Source organism: Coregonus lavaretus (genome assembly GCF_964263955.1).
Source record: "Coregonus lavaretus genome assembly, chromosome: 11".
NCBI classification, from domain to species: Eukaryota; Metazoa; Chordata; class Actinopteri; order Salmoniformes; family Salmonidae; genus Coregonus; species Coregonus lavaretus.
This window is the reverse complement of record NC_139998.1, coordinates 47062082-47086046: the sequence shown is the minus strand read 5'-3', so window position 1 is coordinate 47086046 and position 23965 is coordinate 47062082. Positions and strand designations below refer to the sequence as shown.

At 46.8% G+C, this 23965-nt stretch overlaps 1 protein-coding gene across 1 annotated transcript in view; it reads right to left on the bottom strand.

Moving 5' to 3' along the window:
* LOC311137564 (glutamate receptor ionotropic, NMDA 3B-like) overlaps window positions 1-23965 on the bottom strand; it is a gene marked incomplete at both ends in the record, with an annotated part of 110373 nt that overhangs the window by 1790 nt on the left and 84618 nt on the right. The window contains 2 exons of the mRNA XM_084172081.1: window positions 2107-2271; window positions 7836-7987. Of these exons, the coding sequence (XP_084028207.1) occupies window positions 2107-2271; window positions 7836-7987 (317 nt within the window). The remainder of the gene's footprint in view (window positions 1-2106; window positions 2272-7835; window positions 7988-23965) is intronic.

The following is a 23965-nucleotide window of genomic DNA, read 5'->3' as shown; positions in this document are numbered from 1 at the left end:
CACAGCATCTGTCTGTCTCTTTCTCTCTCTCACACACTCTCCTCTCTCTCTTTCTCTCTCTCACACACTCTCCTCTCTCTCTTTCTCTCTGACACACACTCTCCTCTCTCTTTCTCTCTGACACACACTCTCCTCTCTCTCTCTCTCTCCGACACACACTCTCCTCTCTATCTTTCTCTCTCTCACACACTCTCCTCTCTCTCTTTCTCTCTCTCACACACTCTCCTCTCTCTCTTTCTCTCTGACACACTCTCCTCTCTCTTTCTCTCTGACACACACTCTCCTCTCTCTCTCTCTCTCTCTCCGACACACACTCTCCTCTCTATCTTTCTCTCTGACACACACTCTCCTCTCTCTCTTTGACACACACTCTCCTCTCTCTTTCTCTCTGACACACACTCTCCTCTCTCTTTCTCTCTGACACACACTCTCCTCTCTCTCTTTCTCTCTGACACTCTCCTCTCTCTCTCTCTCTGACACACACTCTCCTCTCTCTCTTTCTCTCTGACACACACTCTCCTCTCTCTCTTTCTCTCGGACACACAATCTCCTCTCTCTCTTTCTCTCTGACACACACTCTCCTCTCTCTCTTTCTCTCTGACACACACTCTCCTCTCTCTCTTTCTCTCTGTCACACACTCTCCTCTCTCTCTTTCTCTCTGACACACACTCTCCTCTCTCTCTTTCTCTCTGACACACACTCTCCTCTCTCTCTTTCTCTCTGACACACAATCTCCTCTCTCTCTTTCTCTCTGACACACACTCTCCTCTCTCTCTTTCTCTCTGACACACACTCTCCTCTCTCTCTTTCTCTCTGTCACACACTCTCCTCTCTCTCTCTCTCTCTCTCTCTATCTGTCACACACTCTCCTCTCTCTCTCTCTCTGACAAACACTCTCCTCTCTCTCTCTCTGACACACACTCTCCTCTCTCTCTCTCTGACACACACTCTCCCCTCTCTCTCTCTCTGACACACACTCTCCTCTCTCTCTTTCTCTCTGACACACACTCTCCTCTCTCTCTTTCTCTATGACACACTCTCCTCTCTCTCTCTCTCTCTCTGACACACACTCTCCTCTCTCTCTCTCTCTCTGACACACACTCTCCTCTCTCTCTCTCTCTGACACACACTCTCCTCTCTCTCTCTCTCTGACACACACTCTCCTCTCTCTCTCTCTCTGACACACACTCTCCTCTCTCTCTTTCTCTCTGACACACACTCCCCTCTCTCTTTCTCTCTGACACTCTCCTCTCTCTCTCTCTCTCTGACACACACTCTCCTCTCTCTCTTTCTCTCTGACACACACTCTCCTCTCTCTCTTTCTCTCTGACACACAATCTCCTCTCTCTCTTTCTCTCTGACACACACTCTCCTCTCTCTCTTTCTCTCTGACACACACTCTCCTCTCTCTCTTTCTCTCTGTCACACACTCTCCTCTCTCTCTTTCTCTCTGACACACACTCTCCTCTCTCTCTCTCTCTCTCTCTCTCTCTCTCTCTGTCACACACTCTCCTCTCTCTCTTTCTCTCTGACAAACACTCTCCTCTCTCTCTCTCTGACACACACTCTCCTCTCTCTCTTTCTCTCTGACACACTCTCCTCTCTCTCTCTCTCTGACACACTCTCCTCTCTCTCTTTCTCTCTGACACACACTCTCCTCTCTCTCTCTCTCTGACACACACTCTCCTCTCTCTTTCTCTCTGACACACTCTCCTCTCTCTCTCTCTCTCTGACACACACTCTCCTCTCTCTCTTTCTCTCTGACACACACTCTCCCCTCTCTCTCTCTCTGACACACACTCTCCTCTCTCTCTCTCTCTGACACACACTCTCCTCTCTCTCTCTCTGACACACACTCTCCTCTCTCTCTCTCTCTCTGACACACACTCTCCTCTCTCTCTCTCTGACACACACTCTCCTCTCTCTCTCTCTCTGACACACACTCTCCTCTCTCTCTTTCTCTCTGACCCACACTCACTTGGTTCACTCACACTTTCTCTCTTTTTTTTACTCTCTCTTGCACACTCACATGTACACACACAAACGTACACACACACACTCTCACACTTACACTCTCCTTTGGTTCACTCACGCCTCCATCTCACCTGGCTGGTGTGGAGCCAGTACTTGTACTTCTGTCGTCGTCGGATGCGGGGCAGCACCATGTGGTAGAAGGCGTGCTCCCCGGCCAGGGTGAGCAGTGACGTGGCCACGCCCACACACAGCAGCACAAACAGCCCTGAGAAGTGACGGATGCCCATCTGGAGAGTCTGTATGAGGAGGGGGGAGGGAGGTCGAGGGAAAGGGAGGGGACAGTTGGGTTACTTGAGTAGGGTTAACACCTGTAACAAAGGGGTTAGCAATGTAGTCAGTTGGTGATTGGTCCCTGAGAACCTTGTCATTAGATCTCTATCCAATGGATACAGAGCATCATTTCAGGTCTCTCATCTTTTCTGACGCTCCCTATTTTCACCTCTAGGGGGCAGTCTCTATTCATTCGTATTCAGACAGAGATTGTCCATAGACATAGTCCATAGATTAACAGTTAGGGGCCGATTCCGACCCGAGTTAAGCGTGTATAAATGGAACATAATTCCCTTTTTATGCACCTTTCTCTCTACGTGTATTCTGACCTTGAACATAAGCATGAGTAAAGCATGCTATTCACCCACTATTAGTTTCGGGTGGAGATCAAAGAAATGAAGGTGTGGCAGAGGTGTCCACAGATCTTGACTTAATTCCATAATAATTCCACCACCTTTACCCGTGATGAAATGATGAATAAGGTTGAGCAACCTGTCGGTTCCAAGTGGAACAAAATCTACGTTCCTTTTTCCGATAGAAATAACACCATTCTCCATGCACTGTCATTTACAAATTGATAAGCGCTATTTATAAGAGCTAGGTAAATGAGTAAGCCATTTGGATAAGGGAATTGTAAATATATTTTACCTTATGACCGCTGGAGACAAATGTGAAACCAGTCACATGAAAGCAAACTGAAGCATATCAACATATCACCTTTTAAACAGTAAAGTTTATGAAATGCTGGCCTTATAACTTGCAGATATGAAATGTGGAGACCCAAGCTATAGGTTTATGTAGCCATGCGCAAATGACAGTATAGAGTCAATAAATAGATTTCCCAAGTCTGAATCAGGCCATTACAGTTTTGACATCAGTAGGCATCTGTGTGTCCCCTAGAGTGGTCTGGAAGGGTCCTGCTGAGGATAACTATTCAGAATGTAAAAATAATAATAATAATTATATGCCATTTAGCAGACGCTTTTATCCAAAGCGACTTACAGTCATGCGTGCATACATTTTTGTGTATGGGTGGTCCCGGGGATCGAACCCACTACCTTGGCGTTACAAGCGCCGTGCTCTACCAGCTGAGCTGAGCTATTTCAAGAAGCATTGTGGTTTATTGAAATAGATGCTGCTGCTCTCCCATTAAGCCCTGTTTATACCTGGTGCTAACATGTGTCCTTTGACCTGATCTTGTCCACATTCTGATTATGCCCACATATTAGCCATTGCATCTACACAGGGTATTAAAAAGTGTCTGTTATCCATCCACTGTGTCCGCATTGTGACCAGATTTACCTGTATGTAAATTATTTGACAGAAACATTTTCGAAATAATATTTATTAATTTATTTTAAGACATATATTGATGCCATAAGTCAAAAGTGCCACCTGACAATGATTTTAGAGGGCGGGATAATTATGATTTAATTGGTTTCACTGTCCAGATCCGTTTACACTTACCCAGATATCCAGAGACACAATGCATCCCTGACTACCTCCGGAGGTGGTTAGGAAGATCTGATCATAATCAGATCACCATGCATCTTTTAATCGTCTACACCTGTCTAAAAATGTGGGCACAATCAGAACGTGGACAAAATCAGGATAAAGGACACATGTTAGAACCAGGCATAAACGGGGCTTTAGAAACCTGAGTATTGTGACTAATAAGCAACACATGCCTGATCTCCATGCCTTATTGATTCTGTTTCGTTGTATTCTCTTTGGTTCTAGTTTATTCTACCCAGAGATATGAGTTCTCATTCTATTCCTTTGAGCCTGCCCTTCTATTCTATTCTACTCTACTCTATTCTAGCCTGTATGATTCAGTGGAGGCTGCTGAAGGGAGGACGGCTCATAATAATGGCTGGAATGGAGTGTAATGGAGTGAATGGAATGGTATCAAATACATAAAAAACATGCATTTGATACCATTCCATTTACTCCATTCCGGCCATTATTATGAGCCGTCCCCCCCCTCAGCAGCCTCCACTGGTAAGATTAGTGTCTACCCTGTGGGCTGCTGCAGATGTCCTTTTGAATTCCAGCAGTGCTTAGATGGCATTTAACCTAAGTCAGGACAACAGTGTGTGTTTGAGAGGCACAGTGCGAGCAGTGAACACCCTGTCTGACTGCCTGCCAGCAATACAGTACAGTAGTTGTATAGTAAAGTACACCTCCAATAAAATATGAATCTAGCCTGTCAAGGCCTAACAACATGAGTTGTTGGAGATGTGCTGTATGTAGAGGCAGCTGTATTGTCCAAGCTGTTTGACACTTTTCAGAAAAGGAGAGAAAACTCTTCAGAGGAAATGTCCTAAACTGAAAGCCGCCTCTCTCTCTCTGATCTTATCTGTAGAGGATTGGACGTAGATGTGAGAGAGGGAGGGAGGGAGAGAAGGAAAAATTGAGAGAGGGAGGAGTGGAGGATGGCGGGCTTGTTTCCGAAGTGCTGACACAGTGAACCCCAGGTGTGCAGTCCAGGCCCTCCCCCTCCCTCCTTCCACCCCCCCCATCCTACACCCAGTCCCTCCTCCCATTTCATTCTGGGACTCGGCCAAGAGAGGGAGCTGCCAGCCTCTGCTCTCTTCTTTTCTCTTTCTCTGCCACTCTGTTCCCTCTTTCTCTCCCTCTCTCTCTCTTTCTCTCTCTCTCCCTCCCTCTTTCTCTCCCTCTCTCTCTCTCTCTCTCTCTCTCTCCCTCCCTCTTTCTCTCTCCCTCTTTCTCTCTCTCTCTCTCTCCCTCTCTCTCTCTCCCTCTTTCTCTCTCTCTCTCCCTATGCCACTCTGCTCTCTTTTTCTCTCTCTCCCTTCTCCTCTCCTCTACACCTTCCCTCCCTCTCTCCCTCTCTCTGTCTTACCCACTTCACCCCCCCCTCCCCATCTGTGTTTCTCTCCCCCTTTCTCCCCCATCCTTCTCTCTCCCTCACCCTCTCCGTCCTACATTCTCCCTCCATCCTCTCACCCCTCCCTTCTCCCTCCCTCTCCCTCTCTCTCTTCCTGACCCAGTAGTGTTCAGTATGCAGGGGGAATAACTCATCCTATTAGCACTTCGGGCCCCCAGTATGGATGGTGTTAGCCTGTCGACTGTGTTTAAGAGTGGACCCGTCCTCCGCCATATTGTTTCTGGGAGGGGTATCACGTCTCTTCCCCTGTTCCCCTCCCTTCCCCTGTGCCTCAGCTTTCCCTCTCCGAATCCATGAGAGCAAAAGGATTTGGAATGAAAATGTGGAATAATCTGTTCAATGCAGGCCACGGTAATTCTCTACCCCTTCAAATTAGAGTAAAATAGAAATGCCATCTGGGTGCCTTTTGTCATTGTGTGAAACTGTGAAATATATAGAGTAAACAGTGAAAGATTAAAATGTGAAAAACATATGGTTTGTAGGATGGGGTGGTTTTTGATTGATAGATGATAGATGCGCTGCATGTACACTCTCCTTGGAGTTTCTAACATTGATCCAAGCTAGCTTGAGAACGACAGGCTGGAATGTGATTCTGTCAAAAACAAGATTTTTTTACATTCCAAAATATTAATTTTAGCATCTTTTGAGGGGCCGTCGTGGACAGGTACACGATGACAAAAAAACACTTCAAAGCGTATGACATCATAGTTCAAAGGAGCGTCAGCCGGGGGTAAATCAATAAGAAAAGAAAACTAAAATTGTTCCCTTGCCGTGTCAAGAGAAGACATATTATTGTTAGTCGTGTCGTGTGCGGCTCAGTCGAGGTGAACGGGACAGGTTGTCATGTGGGAAACATCAGTGTTCTACCATCCATCCCCCAGTCTCTCCCCAAAGTAAATCAGGTGATAATTTGATAATAAGGTAATGACAAGACTGGGAATGACTTTGATGTTTCTGCACAGATGGCTGGGATCACTGCTTGTCTCTCTAGCATCGTTTTCCCCATCCTGTCAACACATAACGGCAGGCACGCGCACACAGGCACACACGTACACACACACAACCTCAGTCACACACACACACACACACAACCTCAGCCACACACACACACACACACACACACACACACACACACACACACACACACACACACACACACACACACACACACACACACACACACACACACACACACACACACACACACACACACACTGCCGTTCTTTCCACACACTCTATCTTCGCTGGGTCTGTGAAGATCACAAATCAGCGCAGGCTGATGTGGTGTTGGTATTAGAAAAGCAATCCCAGAGTCCTTGGCTGCTAGGCCCTGTCTATCTGTCTGTCTGTCTGTCTGGGGAGCAGGGGCCAATAGGGAAACAGCTCACATCGTCATGCTGATGGGACCGGGTGATTGCCCCAGTAACAGGGCATCAACAATAATAACACTATCTTAATACGATTATAACAACCAGTTAATGAATTAGTAACAGCCAATGAAGTATCTCAACACATTCACTGAGTATACAGAACATTAAGAACACCTGCTCTTTCCATGACATAAACTAACCAGGTGAATCCAGGTGAAAGCTATGATCCCTTATTGATGTCACTTGTTAAATCCACTCCAATCAGTGTAGATGAAGGGGAGGAGACAAGTTAAAGAATGATTTTTAAGCCTTGAGACAATTGAGAAATGGATTGTGTATGTGTGCCATTCAGAGGGTGAATGGGCAAGACAAAATATTTAAGTGCCTTTTGAACGGGGTATGGTAGTAGGTGCCAGGTGCACCGGTTTGTGTCAAGAACTGCAATACTGCTGGGTTTTCTCACTCAACAGTTTCCTGTGTGTATCATGAATGGTCCACCACCCAAAGGACATCCAGCCAACTTGACACAACTATGCGAAGCATTGGAGTCACCACGGGCAAGAATCCCTGTGGAACGCTTTTGACACCTTGTAGAGTCCATGCCCTGACGAATTGAGGCTGTTTGAAGGGCAAAAGAGGAGGGGTGAAACTCAATATTAGGAAGGTGTTCTTAATGTTTTGTACACTCCCTGTATGTCTATGATAGCAGCCCATTGGGGCAGGGAAGTTAGACCAGCTAGGTGCTTGGGGTTAAAGGAGAACTTTGCGGAGAACCTTAGGATGACACACAATCCTGAGAGGACATCACAGACACACACAGAGGTCGAATCTAGGAATACATAATTTTCCCTAAACATCTGACACTGATGGATTCCAGACCGTCTAAGGAGTGTCTGCAACCCACACTTAAATAGCTCTTAGAATGCATGCCCAATACATTGCTTCATTCAAGTGGTATGCTAGTGTGGCTATTGGAATGGAGCCAAACATCCAGTTTGACATGTCCAGATGTGTTAGGATGGCCAAACCCAATGTCCATCAACTGTCTGCAACCCATGTGGTGTGCCTACAGGGGACGCCACTCCACCACAGCCACACTAGTTTGGTCCCTATCTGCACAAACAGATCTGGGCCCAGGCTGACTTCGATGGTCAACAACGACCATAGAAGTTGTTGACAACATAGTGCAAACCGATCTGGGACCGGGACACACACACACAGACAGACGGAAGGACAGACATACACTCACCTCGGTGACAGCGAACACCCTCTTCCCACAAGGCACCACCTTGTACCACTTGTCGTGCAGCATGTCCATGTAGCCGTCTGACTTGTAGCGACTGATGAACTCTGACACGTTGTTGGTTAGAGGGGAGTTCTGTGGTAGGCCTATTCCATAGCCTGGGGGGATAGAGGAACTATTACCGTCAGCATAGTACAATGGGTATAGTAGTTTATAGAAATTCATGGAAATAATTGTGGTGCTTCCCCTTCCATACCACCAGTCACATGGCTGTGCTATCATTAACCTGGATACTGAGGGAGATGTTTTAGTGAACTATGTGCTAAACAAAGTTAAATCACGGATGTCTCTGTTGCTAGGCAAGAACTTAGTGAATTCTTCTCACTAGGTTTGTGTGTGTGTAAAATGGGCATCTGCCCTGTCATTGGGTCAAATTCTACAGTTGTCTTATGTTATCTGTGACTGTAACCAGACTATGACCCTGTGGCTCTCCTTAGGCATATCCCTGGAACGAGCCAGGGTTGAACAGAGTTCAGGCTAAACCGTTGTCTCTCTTTGGCTATCTTCTTGATTGATTATAGCATGATGGTGTGGGTTTTGGGTATGTTTAAAATATTAAGTGTGGACCTGTCATGTCCCACAATCAATCTTCAGGTCAAGCCAGGGGGAGCCGGGGTTGAACAGTTTAAACTAAACATGAGTGTTTTTGCAAGATAAGGGATTGATTGATTGTATTACTATTGATTCTGAACTGAATAAAAGTTTAATTTAGCCGCCATCATAGACGAAGGAAGAGGGCGGAGCGATAGAGAGCGGGAAACTGAAGAGGGAGGGGTTTTGAGCTAGAAGGGATGCGAATGGGACTATATAGATGGGGGGAAGAAAGAGAGAAGAGAGGCTACTCTGCAGACCAGCTTGGCTTTGTTGAATTGTAATAAAGTCAATCTTGAGTCTACAAAAACTCTGGAAGAACTTTGATTTTTAATAAAGTATAGTGATTATTTTCCACATCAATACAAACAGTGACACAGACGTCGTATATCTGCAAAATAAACAGAAGGCATTTTTTACTAAATCAATGTTTTTCTCCGTTCCACATAAAACACCCGAAATGCTTTAAAGATTATCCTAAATTGTTTGGCGGAGAACTGAGCAGGGGTCTATAGGCGTATCATTCCAAACTTCACGCAGAGTGAATTAACTGGCAGACTGTGTCTGGATCCTCTCCGCCCAAGGAGATGAAGTGGATCAATACTAAACCAAATCGGATGACCTTACCTTCATCCCTTACAGAAGGGGAATATGAGGCTATGGTTATTATAGATGAACCAAAGAGTTCAGCCTCGACAAATTCCTCCTCTACCTGTACTGCTGATCCTGTACTTTAAACTCCTTTGAAGATTTAATGACATTTTGTAAATTAGACTTTCGATATCTGATTCCTGGGGTGTGGGGAAGGATGGAGGGGGAAAATCCCCATCTCGTGGTCTTCAGTGGCAACAGGAGTTCGAGGAAAGATGGATGGAGGAAGACATCGGAAAAACAGGAAAAAGTGAAGAACGTTCCGCACATCCATTATCTAATGACAAGGAGTGTGTGTGGTGTAAGTATGTGTGTGTGTGTGTGTGTGTGTGTGTGTGGGCTCTGACAGCAGATAATGAGTAGTGGTGGGCTGGGGATAACAGAGGATGAGAGCCTGTATCATTGAGACACAACTCTCCTCTCCTCCCTTCCCTCCATCTCTCCCTCCCTCCTCCCTCCTCCCCTCCCTCTCTCCCCCCCCTCTCCTCCCTCCTCCCCTCCCTCCTCCCTCCCCCCCCATCCCTCCTCCCTCCTCTCCTTCCTCCTCCCTCCTCCCCTCCCCTCCCCTCCTCCCCTCCCTCCATCTCAAAATAGGACTGGCAGAAATGTTATTTAATCACTGAAGGGGTTTTACCTCTACCTATCCCTCTGTTTCTCATGGCTAATGTCTGTCAGTCATCTCCCCCTCCATCATCCTCTCTTGCACCCCCACCCCCCCTATCCCTCCCTCCCCTGGGCCAGTCAAGATGACAGATGACAGACAAGCTCTGACATTAACACGTTTCATCAGAGCGAGACTGCCCAAGCACACACACACACACACACACAAACAAACAAACAGTCAAGCACACACACACACACACACACACACACAAACACACAGTCAAGCACACACACACTTTGTATCCAAGATGGTGTAGCAGTGCGGTCGTGGTCTTTGTTGTGTGTCTGTGTAAATAGCCTGTTTTTTGTATTTTATTTTTATTTTTATTTTTCGTACATATTTCCCTATCACACTTTTCATCCTTCTACAAAATATACTTTCCTGCAACCCGCCTCACTCAATGTGGAACGGATTCTATTATTGACTTACCTTTTATCTAGAATCTCCAGTTGATACCAGCTAGCCAGCTAACTAGCTACTTGCTATTAGCCACCCTTAGCGGTTTTCACCCAGAACATCAGATTTTCTGCCGGAATAACTGAATCACTGGACATTAACACCGGATCGCATCTAGCTAGCCGCAACCGAATTGGATGTTGCTGTTTGGCTAATCACCACTGCCCCTGAAGCAAGCACCAGTTAGCCTTGAGCTAGCCTTGAGCCAGGCCCATATCCCGGCTATCTACCTCTCTGTCTACCGGACGGGACCTCCTAGTGTTGACACGGAGCCCCGCCGATCCAATACGACTGGTCTGCCGACGAAATCCTCTGAAGTGATTACAACAGGTTTCCCGTTACGACGTCGACCACGAAGATCCGTCTGCTAGCCCCGGCCCGCTAGCACACGCTAGCCGTGGCCTCTTGCTCGCCAGTGCTATAGCAGCCCCCGAACTACCTCCGAACTCTCCTATTGCTGTTCACCGGACCTTATGATAACTCAGCTATACAGCTGATGCCTGCTGGACTGTTCCTTTATACGGTACCGCATCCTGTTTATGTTTAGCCTCAGCCCAAACTTTGTCGCCATTACCAGCTGTTGTCTTAGCTCTCTCGAATAACACCTGTGATTGCTTTATGCCTCTCTCCCATGTCAATATGCCTTGCTTATTGCTGTTTCGGTTATTTTTTATTGTACTATTTCACTGTAGATCGCCCAGCCCAGCTCAACCTGCCATAGATAGCTCATTTGTCCCACCCCCCATACACGCGGAGACAGACTCAATCGGTGCCTCCAGTGATGCTATCTCTTTCATCGTTACCCAACGCTTAGGTTTACCTCCACTGTACTCATATCCTTCCATATCCTTTTCTGTACATAATGCCCTGAATCTATTCTACAACGCCCGGAAACCTGCCCCTTTTTTTCTCTGTACCCAACGCACTAGAAGACCAGTACTTAAAGCCTTTAGCCATATCCTTATTCTACTCCTCCTCTGTTCCTCTGGTGATGTAGAGGTTAACCCAGGCCCTGTAGCCCCCAGTATCACTCCTACTCCCCAGGCATTATCATTTGTTGACTTCTGTAACCGTAAAAGCATTGGTTTCTTGCACGTTAACATCCGAAGCCTCCTCCCTAAGTTTGAGTTATTCACTGTGTTAGCACACTCCGCCAACCCTGATGTTCTAGCAGTGTCTGAATCCTGGCTTAGGAAGGCCACCAAAAATTCAGAAATGTCCATCCCCAACTACAACATTTTCCGTCTCAATAGAACTGCCAAAGGGGGTTGCAATCTACTGTAGAGATAGCCTGCAGAGCTCTATTGTACTATCCAGGTCTGTGCCCAAACAGTTTGAGCTTCTACTTCTAAGAATCCACCTTTCCAGAAATAAGTCTCTCACTGTTGCCGCTTGCTACAGACCCCCTTCAGCCCCGAGCTGTGCCCTTAACACCATATGTGAACTGATTGCCCCCCATCTATCCTCAGAATTCGTACTGCTTGGTGACCTAAACTGGGATATGCTTAACACCCCGGCCAACCTACAATCTAAACTAGATGCCCCCAATCTCGCACAAATTATCAACGAACCTACCAGGTACAACCCTAAATCTGTAAACATGGGCACCGTCATAGATATCATCCTGACAAATTTACCCTCTAAATACACCTCCGCTGTCTTCAACCAGGATCTCAGCGATCACTGCCTTATTGCCTGCGTCCGTAATGGGTCCGCGGTCAAACGACCACCCCTCATCACTGTCAAACGCTCCCTAAAACACTTTAGCGAGCAGGCCTTTCTAATTGACCTGGCCCGGGTATCCTGGATGGATATTGACCTCATTCCGTCAGTAGAGGATGCCTGGTTGTTCTTTAAAAGTGCTTTCCTCTCAATCTTAAATAAGCATGCCCCATTCAAAAAATTCAGAACTAAGAATAGATATAGCCCCTGGTTCTCCTCAGACTTGACTGCCCTTGACCAGCACAAAAACATCCTGTGGCGTACTAGCATCGAACAGCCCCCGCAATATGCAACTTTTCAGGGAAGTCAGGAACCAATATACACAATCAGTTAGGAAAGCAAAGGCTAGCTTTTTCAAACAGAAATTTGCATCCTGTAGCACTAACTCCAAAAAGTTTGGGACACTGTAAAGTCCATGGAAAATAAGAGCACCTCCTCCCAACTGCCCACTGCACTGAGGTTAGGAAACACTGTCACCACCGATAAATCTACAATTTCAACAAGCATTTTGCTACGGCTGGCCATGCTTTCCACCTGGCTACCACTACCCCGGCCACCAGCTCTGCACCCTCCGCTGCAACTTGCCCATGCACCCCCCCGCTTCTCCTTCACACAAATTCAGACAGCTGATGTTCTGAAAGAGCTGAAAAATCTGGACCCCTACAAATCAGCTGGGCTAGACAATCTGGACCCTTTCTTTCTAAAATTAGCCGCCGAAATTGTTGCAACCCCTATTACTAGCCTGTTCAACCTCTCTTTCGTAACGTCTGAGATCCCCAGAGATTGGAAAGCTGCCGCGGTCATCCCCCTCTTCAAAGGGGGTGACACTCTAGATCCAAACTGTTACAGACCTATATCCATCCTGCCCTGCCTTTCGAAAGTATTTGAAAGCCAAGTTAACAAACAGATCACCGACCATTTCGAATCCCACCGTACCTTCTCCACTATGCAATCCGGTTTCCGAGCTGGTCATGGGTGCAACTCAGCCACGCTCAAGGTCCTAAACAATATTATAATCGCGATCGATAAAAGACAGTACTGCGCAGCCGTCTTCATCGACCTGGCCAAGGCTTTCGACTCTGTCAACCACCGCATTCTTATTAGTAGACTAAATAGCCTTAGTTTCTCTAATGACTGCCTCGCCTGGTTCACCAACTACTTCTCAGATAGAGTTCAATGTGTCAAATCGGAGGGCCTGTTGTCTGGACCTCTGGCCGTCTCTATGGGGGTGCCACAGGGTTCAAATCTCGGGCCGACTCTATTCTCTGTGTATATCAATGATGTTGCTCTTGCTGCTGGTGAAGTTCAGATCCACCTCTATGCGGACAACACCATTTTGTATACATCTGGCCTTCATTGGACACTGTGTTAACAAACCTCCAAACAAGCTTCAACGCCATACAACACTCCTTCCGTAGCCTCCAACTGCTCTTAAACACTAGTAAAACTAAATGCATGCTCTTCAACCGAACGCTGCTTGCACCCGCCCACCCGACTAGAATCACTACTCTCGGCGGGTCTGACCTAGAGTATGTGGACAACTACAAATACCTATGTGTCTAGACTGTAAACTCTCCTTCCAGACTCACATTAAGCATCTCCAATCGAAAGTTAGATCTAGAATCGGCTTCCTATTTCGCAACAAAGCCTCGTTCACTCATGCTGCCAAACATGCCCTCGTAAAACTGACTATCCTACCGATCCTTAACTTCGGCGATGTCATTTACAAAATAGCCTCTAACACTCTACTCAGCAAATTGGATGTAGTCTATCACAGTGCCATCCGTTTTGTCACCAAAGCCCCATATACTACCCACCATTGTGACCTGTACGCTCTTGTTGGCTGGCCCTCACTACATATTCGTCGCCAAACCCACTGGCTCCAGGTCATCTATAAATCACTGCTAGGCAAATCCCCGTCTTACCTTAGCTCACTGGTCACCATAGCAACACCCACCCGTAGTCTGCGCTCCATCAGGTATATCTCACTGGTCATCCCCAAAGCCAACACCTCCTTTGGCCGCCATTCCTTCCAGTTCTCTGCTGCCAATGACTGGAACGAACTGCAAAAAGCTCTGAAGCTGGAGACTCTTATCTCCCTCATTAACTTTAAGTGTCAGTTACATTTTAGTCATTTAGCAGACGCTCTTATCCAGAGCGACTTACAGTTAGTGAGTGCATACATTTTTCATACTGGCCACCCGTGGGAATCGAACCCACAACCCTGGCGTTGCAAGCGCCATGCTCTACCAACTGAGCTACAGGAGGCCCAGTTGTCAGAGCAGCTTACCGATCACTGCACCTGTAAACAGCCATTCTGAAATTAGCCCACCCAACTACCTCATCCCCATATTGTTATTTATTTTGCTAATTTGCACCCCAGTATCTCTATTTGCACATCATCTTTTGCACATCTATCATTCCAGTGTTAATACGAAATTGTAACTATTTTGCACTATGGCCTATTTATTGCCTTACCTCCATAACTTACTACATTTGCACACACTGTATATATATTTTCTGTTTGTATTTTTGGCTTTATGTTTTGTTTACCCCATATGTAACTCTGTGTTGTTGTTTTTATCGCACTGCTTTGCTTTATCTTGGCCAGGTCGCAGTTGTAAATGAGAACTTGTTCTCAACTGGCTTACCTGGTTAAATAAAGGTTAAATAAAATTAAAATAAAAAAACACTGACAAAGGTGTTTGTAAATGAGGATATGTGTATGTGCGTGTCTGTGCGTGTCTGTCTCTCTCTCGGCCGGTCTGCCTGCCTGTCTGCCTGCCTGCCTGCCTGCCTGTCTGTCTGTCTGCCTGTCTGTCTTAAGTAAAACCCGCTGAACTCTTATGGAGTGTGAAGCGTGTGCTTCAGTCTAACATTGTTAATGGATCTCATCTCAGATCCTTTAACTTCCCTTTGTTTCCCTTAAAGCCAACATGGTTGGCCCCTCTGCGCTGGCACAGACTGGCACAGACTGGCACAGACGTCCCTGTAGCCAAGTGTTGATGAGGATGTTATTCTTAATAAAGCGTGGGCTCGCCTCCTTGAGTTACAATGATGAAATACTGGTTGGCTTTAAACACCAAATTGACAGTCCTGGCACCTTCCAGTTACACTGTCTGTAGCCCACTACGACTCAGTCCAAAATATAGAGGCAAATACAATCCTGAAGAGGCAGGGACAGGTATTTTGAAAGAAGGAACACTGTGTTAAGTGATAGTTCCATGGCTGTATTTGAGTTGCTTGATTGTTTTAGTAAATTAGTAAATAGAGGATTAGCTGCCAGCCAAGGAGTGTGTGTGGGTGTGGAGAGACTGTTGTGTGTGTACATATGAGTGTGTGTATGAGATACGATACTGGATGGATGGATAGTGAGAAGAAACACATAGAGAAATTGCGATAGAAGAGCGAGGGAAGAGTGAGGGAGGCAAAAAAATGCAATTAACGGAGGGGAGAGATGAGTTAGGAGAGGTCTAATTGAGCAAAACCCCAATTATTGTTTTATTATGGTTGACTGTCTAGAGGTCAGGGCCCAAAATGGAGGAACATTTCTCACGTCAAAACCCAGGCAAAAAAGAGCAATATAATATTCCAGGAGTTACTGTGAAAAGAGAAGGTGTCGATCCGGTTCCACACATGGTCTTGTTGTCTCCCCCTCCCCAAACTCAGAAAAACAAAAACAAAGATCCCTCTTCCCTTGTGAAATTCCTCGCCTGGACAAATCACCTCTCAAGAGCAACCAGTTGATCGAGTAATGAAGTTCTCACAATTCTGTTTCATTAAATATTGTGATGTAAAGGAAGTGTGAGTAGGGGGGAGGATTATTTTCAGGAAAAAAGTGAAACAGCTTGACTCAAATGGAATTTGATTGGAGAGTCATTGCTCCCCCCATCGCCCCTCCAGAGCGCATGACTTAGTCTCATGAAAGATACAGTGGGGAAAAAAAGTATTTAGTCAGCCAACAATTGTGCAAATTCTCCCACTTAAAAAGATGAGAGAGGCCTGTAATTTTCATCATAGGTACACGTCAACTATGACAGACAAAATGAGAAAAAAAATTTCAGAAAATTACATTGTAGGATTTTTAATGAATTTATTTGCAAATTATGGTGGAAAAAAAGTATTTGGTCAATAACAAAAGTTTCTCAATACTTTGTTATATACCCTTTGTTGGCAATGACACAGGTCAAATGTTTTCTGTAAGTCTTCACAAGGTTTTCACACACTGTTGCTGGTATTTTGGCCCATTCCTCCATGCAGATCTCCTCTAGAGCAGTGATGTTTTGGGGCTGTCGCTGGGCAACACGGACTTTCAACTCCCTCCAAAGATTATCTATGGGGTTGAGATCTGGAGACTGGCTAGACCACTCCAGGACCTTGAAATGCTTCTTACGAAGCCACTCCTTCGTTGCCCGGGCGGTGTGTTTGGGATCATTGTCATGCTGAAAGACCCAGCCACGTTTCATCTTCAATGCCCTTGCTGATGGAAGGAGGTTTTCACTCAAAATCTCACGATACATGGCCCCATTCATTCTTTCCTTTACACGGATCAGTCGTCCTGGTCCCTTTGCAGAAAAACAGCCCCAAAGCATGATGTTTCCAACCCCATGCTTCACAGTAGGTATGGTGTTCTTTGGATGCAACTCAGCATTCTTTGTCCTCCAAACACGACGAGTTGAGTTTTTACCAAAAAGTTCTATTTTGGTTTCATCTGACCATATTACATTCTCCCAATCCTCTTCTGGATCATCCAAATGCACTCTAGCAAACTTCAGACGGGCCTGGACATGTACTGGCTTAAGCTGGGGGACACGTCTCACACTGCAGGATTTGAGTCCCTGGCGGCGTAGTGTGATACTGATGGTAGGCTTTGTTACTTTGGTCCCAGCTCTCTGCAGGTTATTCACTAGGTCCCCCCGTGTGGTTCTGGGATTTTTGCTCACTGTTCTTGTGATCATTTTGACCCCACGGGGTGAGATCTTGCGTGGAGCCCCAGATCGAGGGAGATTATCAGTGGTCTTGTATGTCTTCCATTTCCTAATAATTGCTCCCACAGTTGATTTCTTCAAACCAAGCTGCTTACCTATTGCAGATTCAGTCTTCCCAGTCTGGTGCAGGTCTACAATTTTGTTTCTGGTGTCCTTTGACAGCTCTTTGGTCTTGGCCATAGTGGAGTTTGGAGTGTGACTGTTTGAGGTTGTGGACAGGTGTCTTTTATACAGATAACAAGTTCAAACAGGTGCCATTAATACAGGTAACGAGTGGAGGACAGAGGAGCCTCTTAAAGAAGAAGTTACAGGTCTGTGAGAGCCAGAAATCTTGCTTGTTTGTAGGTGACCAAATACTTATTTTCCACCATAATTTGCAAATAAATTCATTAAAAATCCTACAATGTGATTTTCTGGATTTTTTTTTCTCAATTTGTCTGTCATAGTTGACGTGTACCTATGATGAAAATTACAGGCCTCTCTCATCTTTTTAAGTGGGAGAACTTGCACAATTGGTGACTGACTAAATACTTTTTTTCCCCACTGTATCTGGCAGACAAAATGTTGCCGTTTCAAAGCTGGTGAGCTGTGAAATTCCCAAGTATAAAATATGCAAATGAGATGAGAGGGCATCTCTCTCTCTTTCACACACACACACACACACACACACACACACACACACACACACACACACACACACACACACACACACACACACACACACACACACACACACACACACACACACACACACACACACACACACACACACACACACACACACACACACACACACACACACACACACACACACACTTTCATGCCACCAAAAATAGGCATACAGTATGTGCGAAGCTATCCCACAGTCTTAAAATTTCCGGACGAAAAGGGAAAAAGCCAAACGGGAGTGTGTGTGTGTGTGCGTTTGCATATGGATGTGCGTGTACTGTATGTGTGTGTCCTGCCCAGTGATGAATCTGAATACACAGCATGAGCTGACGTTCTACATAGCCAACACAGCAGGCCTGCCCTTTCAGGCTAATAGAAACAGCAGCCAGATGACAGACTCTCATTACGTTCCCTCTCTCCCCCATCCCTTCCTATTACCGTTCCCTCTCTCCCCCATCCTTCCTATTACCGTTCCCTCTCTCCTCCATCCCTTCCTATTACCGTTCCCTCTCTCCCCCATCCCTTCCTATTACCGTTCCCTCTCTCCCCCATCCCTCCTATTACCGTTCCCTCTCTCCTCCATCCCTTCCTATTACCGTTCCCTCTCTCCCCCATCCCTCCTATTACCGTTCCCTCTCTCCCCCATCCCTTCCTATTACCGTTCCCTCTCTCCCCCATCCCTCCTATTACCGTTCCCTCTCTCCTCCATCCCTTCCTATTACCGTTCCCTCTCTCCTCCATCCCTTCCTATTACCGTTCCCTCTCTCCTCCATCCCTTCCTATTACCGTTCCCTCTCTCCCCATCCCTCCTATTACCGTTCCCTCTCTCCTCCATCCCTTCCTATTACCGTTCCCTCTCTCCTCCATCCCTTCCTATTACCGTTCCCTCTCTCCTCCATCCCTTCCTATTACCGTTCCCTCTCTCCTCCATCCCTTCCTATTACCGTTCCCTCTCTCCCCATCCCTCCTATTACCGTTCCCTCTCTCCCCCATCCCTCCTATTACCGTTCCCTCTCTCCTCCATCCCTTCCTATTACCGTTCCCTCTCTCCCCATCCCTCCTATTACCGTTCCCTCTCTCCTCCATCCCTTCCTATTACCGTTCCCTCTCTCCTCCATCCCTTCCTATTACCGTTCCCTCTCTCCCCATCCCTCCTATTACCGTTCCCTCTCTCCCCCATCCCTTCCTATTACCGTTCCCTCTCTCCCCATCCCTCCTATTACCGTTCCCTCTCTCCCCCATCCCTCCTATTACCGTTCCCTCTCTCCTCCATCCCTTCCTATTACGTTCCCTCTCTCCCCCATCCCTTCCTATTACCGTTCCCTCTCTCCCCATCCCTCCTATTACCGTTCCCTCTCTCCCCCATCCCTCCTATTACCGTTCCCTCTCTCCCCCATCCCTTCCTATTACCGTTCCCTCTCTCCTCCATCCCTTCCTATTACCGTTCCCTCTCTCCTCCATCCCTTCCTATTACCGTTCCCTCTCTCCCCCATCCCTTCCTATTACCGTTCCCTCTCTCCTCCATCCCTTCCTATTACCGTTCCCTCTCTCCTCCATCCCTTCCTATTACCGTTCCCTCTCTCCCCATCCCTCCTATTACCGTTCCCTCTCTCCTCCATCCCTTCCTATTACCGTTCCCTCTCTCCCCCATCCCTCCTATTACCGTTCCCTCTCTCCCCCATCCCTTCCTATTACCGTTCCCTCTCTCCTCCATCCCTTCCTATTACGTTCCCTCTCTCCCCATCCCTTCCTATTACCGTTCCCTCTCTCCTCCATCCCTTCCTATTACCGTTCCCTCTCTCCCCCATCCCTCCTATTACCGTTCCCTCTCTCCCCCATCCCTTCCTATTACCGTTCCCTCTCTCCCCCATCCCTTCCTATTACCGTTCCCTCTCTCCTCCATCCCTTCCTATTACCGTTCCCTCTCTCCCCCATCCCTTCCTATTACCGTTCCCTCTCTCCTCCATCCCTTCCTATTACCGTTCCCTCTCTCCTCCATCCCTTCCTATTACCGTTCCCTCTCTCCCCCATCCCTTCCTATTACCGTTCCCTCTCTCCCCCATCCCTTCCTATTACCGTTCCCTCTCTCCCCCATCCCTCCTATTACCGTTCCCTCTCTCCCCCATCCCTCCTATTACCGTTCCCTCTCTCCTCCATCCCTTCCTATTACCGTTCCCTCTCTCCCCCATCCCTCCTATTACCGTTCCCTCTCTCCTCCATCCCTTCCTATTACCGTTCCCTCTCTCCCCCATCCCTTCCTATTACCGTTCCCTCTCTCCCCCATCCCTCCTATTACCGTTCCCTCTCTCCCCATCCCTTCCTATTACCGTTCCCTCTCTCCTCCATCCCTCCTATTACCGTTCCCTCTCTCCCCCATCCCTCCTATTACCGTTCCCTCTCTCCCCCATCCCTTCCTATTACCGTTCCCTCTCTCCCCCATCCCTCCTATTACCGTTCCCTCTCTCCCCCATCCCTTCCTATTACCGTTCCGTCTCTCCCCCATCCCTTCCTATTACCGTTCCCTCTCTCCCCCATCCCTTCCTATTACCGTTCCCTCTCTCCCCCATCCCTCCTATTACCGTTCCCTCTCTCCTCCATCCCTTCCTATTACCGTTCCCTCTCTCCCCCATCCCTCCTATTACCGTTCCCTCTCTCCTCCATCCCTTCCTATTACCGTTCCCTCTCTCCCCCATCCCTTCCTATTACCGTTCCCTCTCTCCCCATCCCTTCCTATTACCGTTCCCTCTCTCCCCATCCCTCCTATTACCGTTCCCTCTCTCCCCCATCCCTCCTATTACCGTTCCCTCTCTCCTCCATCCCTTCCTATTACCGTTCCCTCTCTCCTCCATCCCTTCCTATTACCGTTCCCTCTCTCCTCCATCCCTTCCTATTACCGTTCCCTCTCTCCCCCATCCCTCCTATTACCGTTCCCTCTCTCCCCATCCCTTCCTACTACCAAATTAATGTGAAGTGTCCCACGGAAACTAAATAAGCCATATCAATATCTTATGACAGCTAAAGTTTACTGGCTGGCATTTTGCTTCTACACTGAACAAAAATATAAATGCAACCTGTAAAGTGTTAGTCCCATGTTTCATGAGTTGAAATAAAACATCCCAGAAATTTTCCATACGCACAAAAAACGTATTTATCAAAGATTTCGCATTTCTCCTTTGCTAAGATAATCCATCCACCTGACAGGTGTGGTATATCAAGAAGCTGATTAAACAGCATGATCATTACACAGGTGCACCTTGTGCTGGGGACAATAAAAGACCACTCAAAAATGTGCAGGTTTGTCACACAACACAATGCCACAGATGTCTCAAGTTTTGAGGGAGCGTGCAATTGGCATGCTGACTGCAGGAATGTCCACCAGAGCTGTTGCCAGAGAATTGAATGTTAATTTCTCTACCATAAGCCACCTCCAACATCGTTCTAGAGAATTTGGTAGTACGTCCAACCGCCTCACAACTGCAGATCACGTGTATGGCATTGTGTAGGCGAGCAGTTTACTGATGTCAATGTTGTGAACAGAGTGCCCCATTGTGGCGGTGGGGTTATGGTATGGGTAGGCATAAGCTATGGAAAACGAACACAATTGCATTTTATCGATGGCAATTTCAATGCACAGAGATACCGTGATGGGATCCTGAGGCCCATTGTCATGCCATTCATCCGCCGCCATCACCTCATGTTTCAGCATGATAATGCACGGCCCCATGTCGCAAGTATCTGTACACAATTCCTCAAAGCTGAAAATGTCCCAGTTCTTCCATGGCCTACATACTCACCAGACATGTCACCCATTGAGTATGTTTGGAATGCTCTGGATCGACATGTATGACAGCATGTTCCAGTTCCCGCTAATATCCAGTAACTTCGCACAGCCATTGAAGAGGAGTGGGACAACATTCCAAAGGCTACGATCAACAGCCTAATCAACTCTATGCGAAAGAGATGTGTCGCGCTGCATGAAGCAAATGGTGGTCACACCAGATACTGACTGGTTTTCTGATCCACGCCCCTCCTTTAATAAAAAAGTTATCTGTGACCAACAGATGCATATCTGTATTCCCAGTCATGTGAAATCCATAGATTAGGACCTAATGAATTTATTGCAATGGACTGATTTCCTTATATGAACTGTAACTCAGTAAAATCTTTGAAATTCTTGCATGTTCCATTTATATTTTTGTGCATTCAGAAAGTATTCAGACCCCTTCAATTTTTCTAAATTTTGTTACGTTACAGCCTCATTCTAAAATGGACTAAATACATTTTTTCCCTCATCAATCTACACGCAATACTCCATAATGACAAAGTGAAAACCGGTTTTTAGAAATGTTGGCAAATGTATTAAAAATAAAAAACAGAAATACCTTAGTATTCAGACCCTTTGCTATGAGACTCAAAATTGAGCTCAGGTGCATCCTGTTTCCATTGATCATCCTTGAGATGTTCCTACAACTTGATTGGAGTCCACTTGTGGTAAATTCAATTGATTGGACATGATTTGGAAAGGCACACACCTGTCTATATAAGGTCCCACAGTTGACAGTGCATGTCAGAGGGAAAATCAAGCCATGAGGTCGAAGGAATTGTCCGTAGAGCTCAGAGACAGGATTGTGTCGAGGCACAGATCTGGGAAAGGGTACCAAAACATTTCTGCAGCGTTGAAGGCCCCCCAAGAACATAGTGGTCACCATCATTCTTAAATGGAAGAAGTTTGGAACCACCAAGACTCTTCCTAGAGCTGGCCGCCCGGCCAAACTGAGCAATCGGGGGAGAAGGGCCTTGGTCAGGGAGGTGACCAAGAACCTGATGGTCACTCTGACAGAGCTCCAGAGTTCCTCTGTGGAGAAAGGATTACCTTCCAGAAGGACAACCATCTCTGCAGCACTCCACCAATCAGGCCTTTATAGTAGAGTGGCCAGACAGATCCCACTCCTCAGTAAAAGGCATATGACAACCCGCTTGGTGAAGCATGGTGGTGGCAGCATCATGCTGTGGAGATGTGTTTCAGTGGCAGGGATTGGGAGACTAGTCAGGATTGAGGGAAAGATGAACGGAGCAAAGTACAGAGAGGTCCTTGATGAAATCCTGCTTCAGAGCGCTCAGAACCTCAGACTGGGGCAAACGTTCACCTTCCAACAGGACAACGACCCTAAGCACACAGCCAAGACAACGCAGTAGTGGCTTCAGGACAAGTCTCTGAATGTCCTTGAATGGCCCAGCCAGAGCCCGGACTTGAACCTGATCGAACATCTCTGGAGAGACCTGAAAATAGCTGTGCAGCGACGCTCCCCATCCAACCTGACAGAGCTTGAGAGGATCTGCAGAGAAGAATGGGAGAAACTCCCCAAATACAGGTGTGCCAAGCTTGTAGGGTCATACCCAAGAAGACTCAAGGCTGTAATCGCTGCCAAAGGTGTTTCAACAAAGGACTGAGTAAAAGGTCTGAATACTTATGTATAAATTTCCAACATTTTCTGAAAACCTGTTTTGCTTTGTCATTATGGGGTATTGTGTGTAGATTGATGAGGGGGAAAAAACTATTTAATCAATTTTAGAATAAGGCTGTAACGTAACAACATGTGGAAAAAGTAAAGGGGTCTGAATACTTTCCGAATGCACTGTATATCTCAGTACAGGAAAGATTGGGGGAATCAGGGTCAGGGAGAGATACGCGCCCAGCTTAGCCTCCACAGTTGAAACTTGTCCCCCCTCAGTTTTAGTTTTATTTCCCTATATAAAAATAGCAAATAAATTCAAATGATTGAGTGAAAGGTTGGCACGAAATCTGTATCTCCGCTGCGCTGTTTCAGCACCATGGACAGAGAGCCTGCCGGAGTGTGTAGGGGAGTTATGGAAAGCCACTGGGCGGTTAGGTATGACTCCTTTGGGTTTCCATAAAAAGTGGGGAAAATGCTGCTCATCTGTGGTAGGCTACGTGAATAAAGTGATCCGCCTCCGCCTGTAATATTAGATTTAGATTTATAAGGACGGGGTCACAGTTGAAGCTGCTTCACTCAACTCTGCCTCACGCCCCACCACTACAGAGTTTAGTTAGCTTCTTATCTAGCTGTAAAAGGCCTTAGTGTTATTAGCCTATTTAGATCTAACCAGCTAATCTGCCACTGCCACAATGGATATCAGAAATAAAACCACCGAGGCCGCCACCAAGCCCAGCAGCGATGATGCTGCCGAGCTCCAGCTAGCACCAAGTGCAGAGCCTATCCACCCTTCCACAAGGCTCCACAGCCGCTTCCACCTCCGACTGTTCCTGACGATCTTGGAACAGAGTAGCCAGCCCAGATTAGCCTATTGAATCC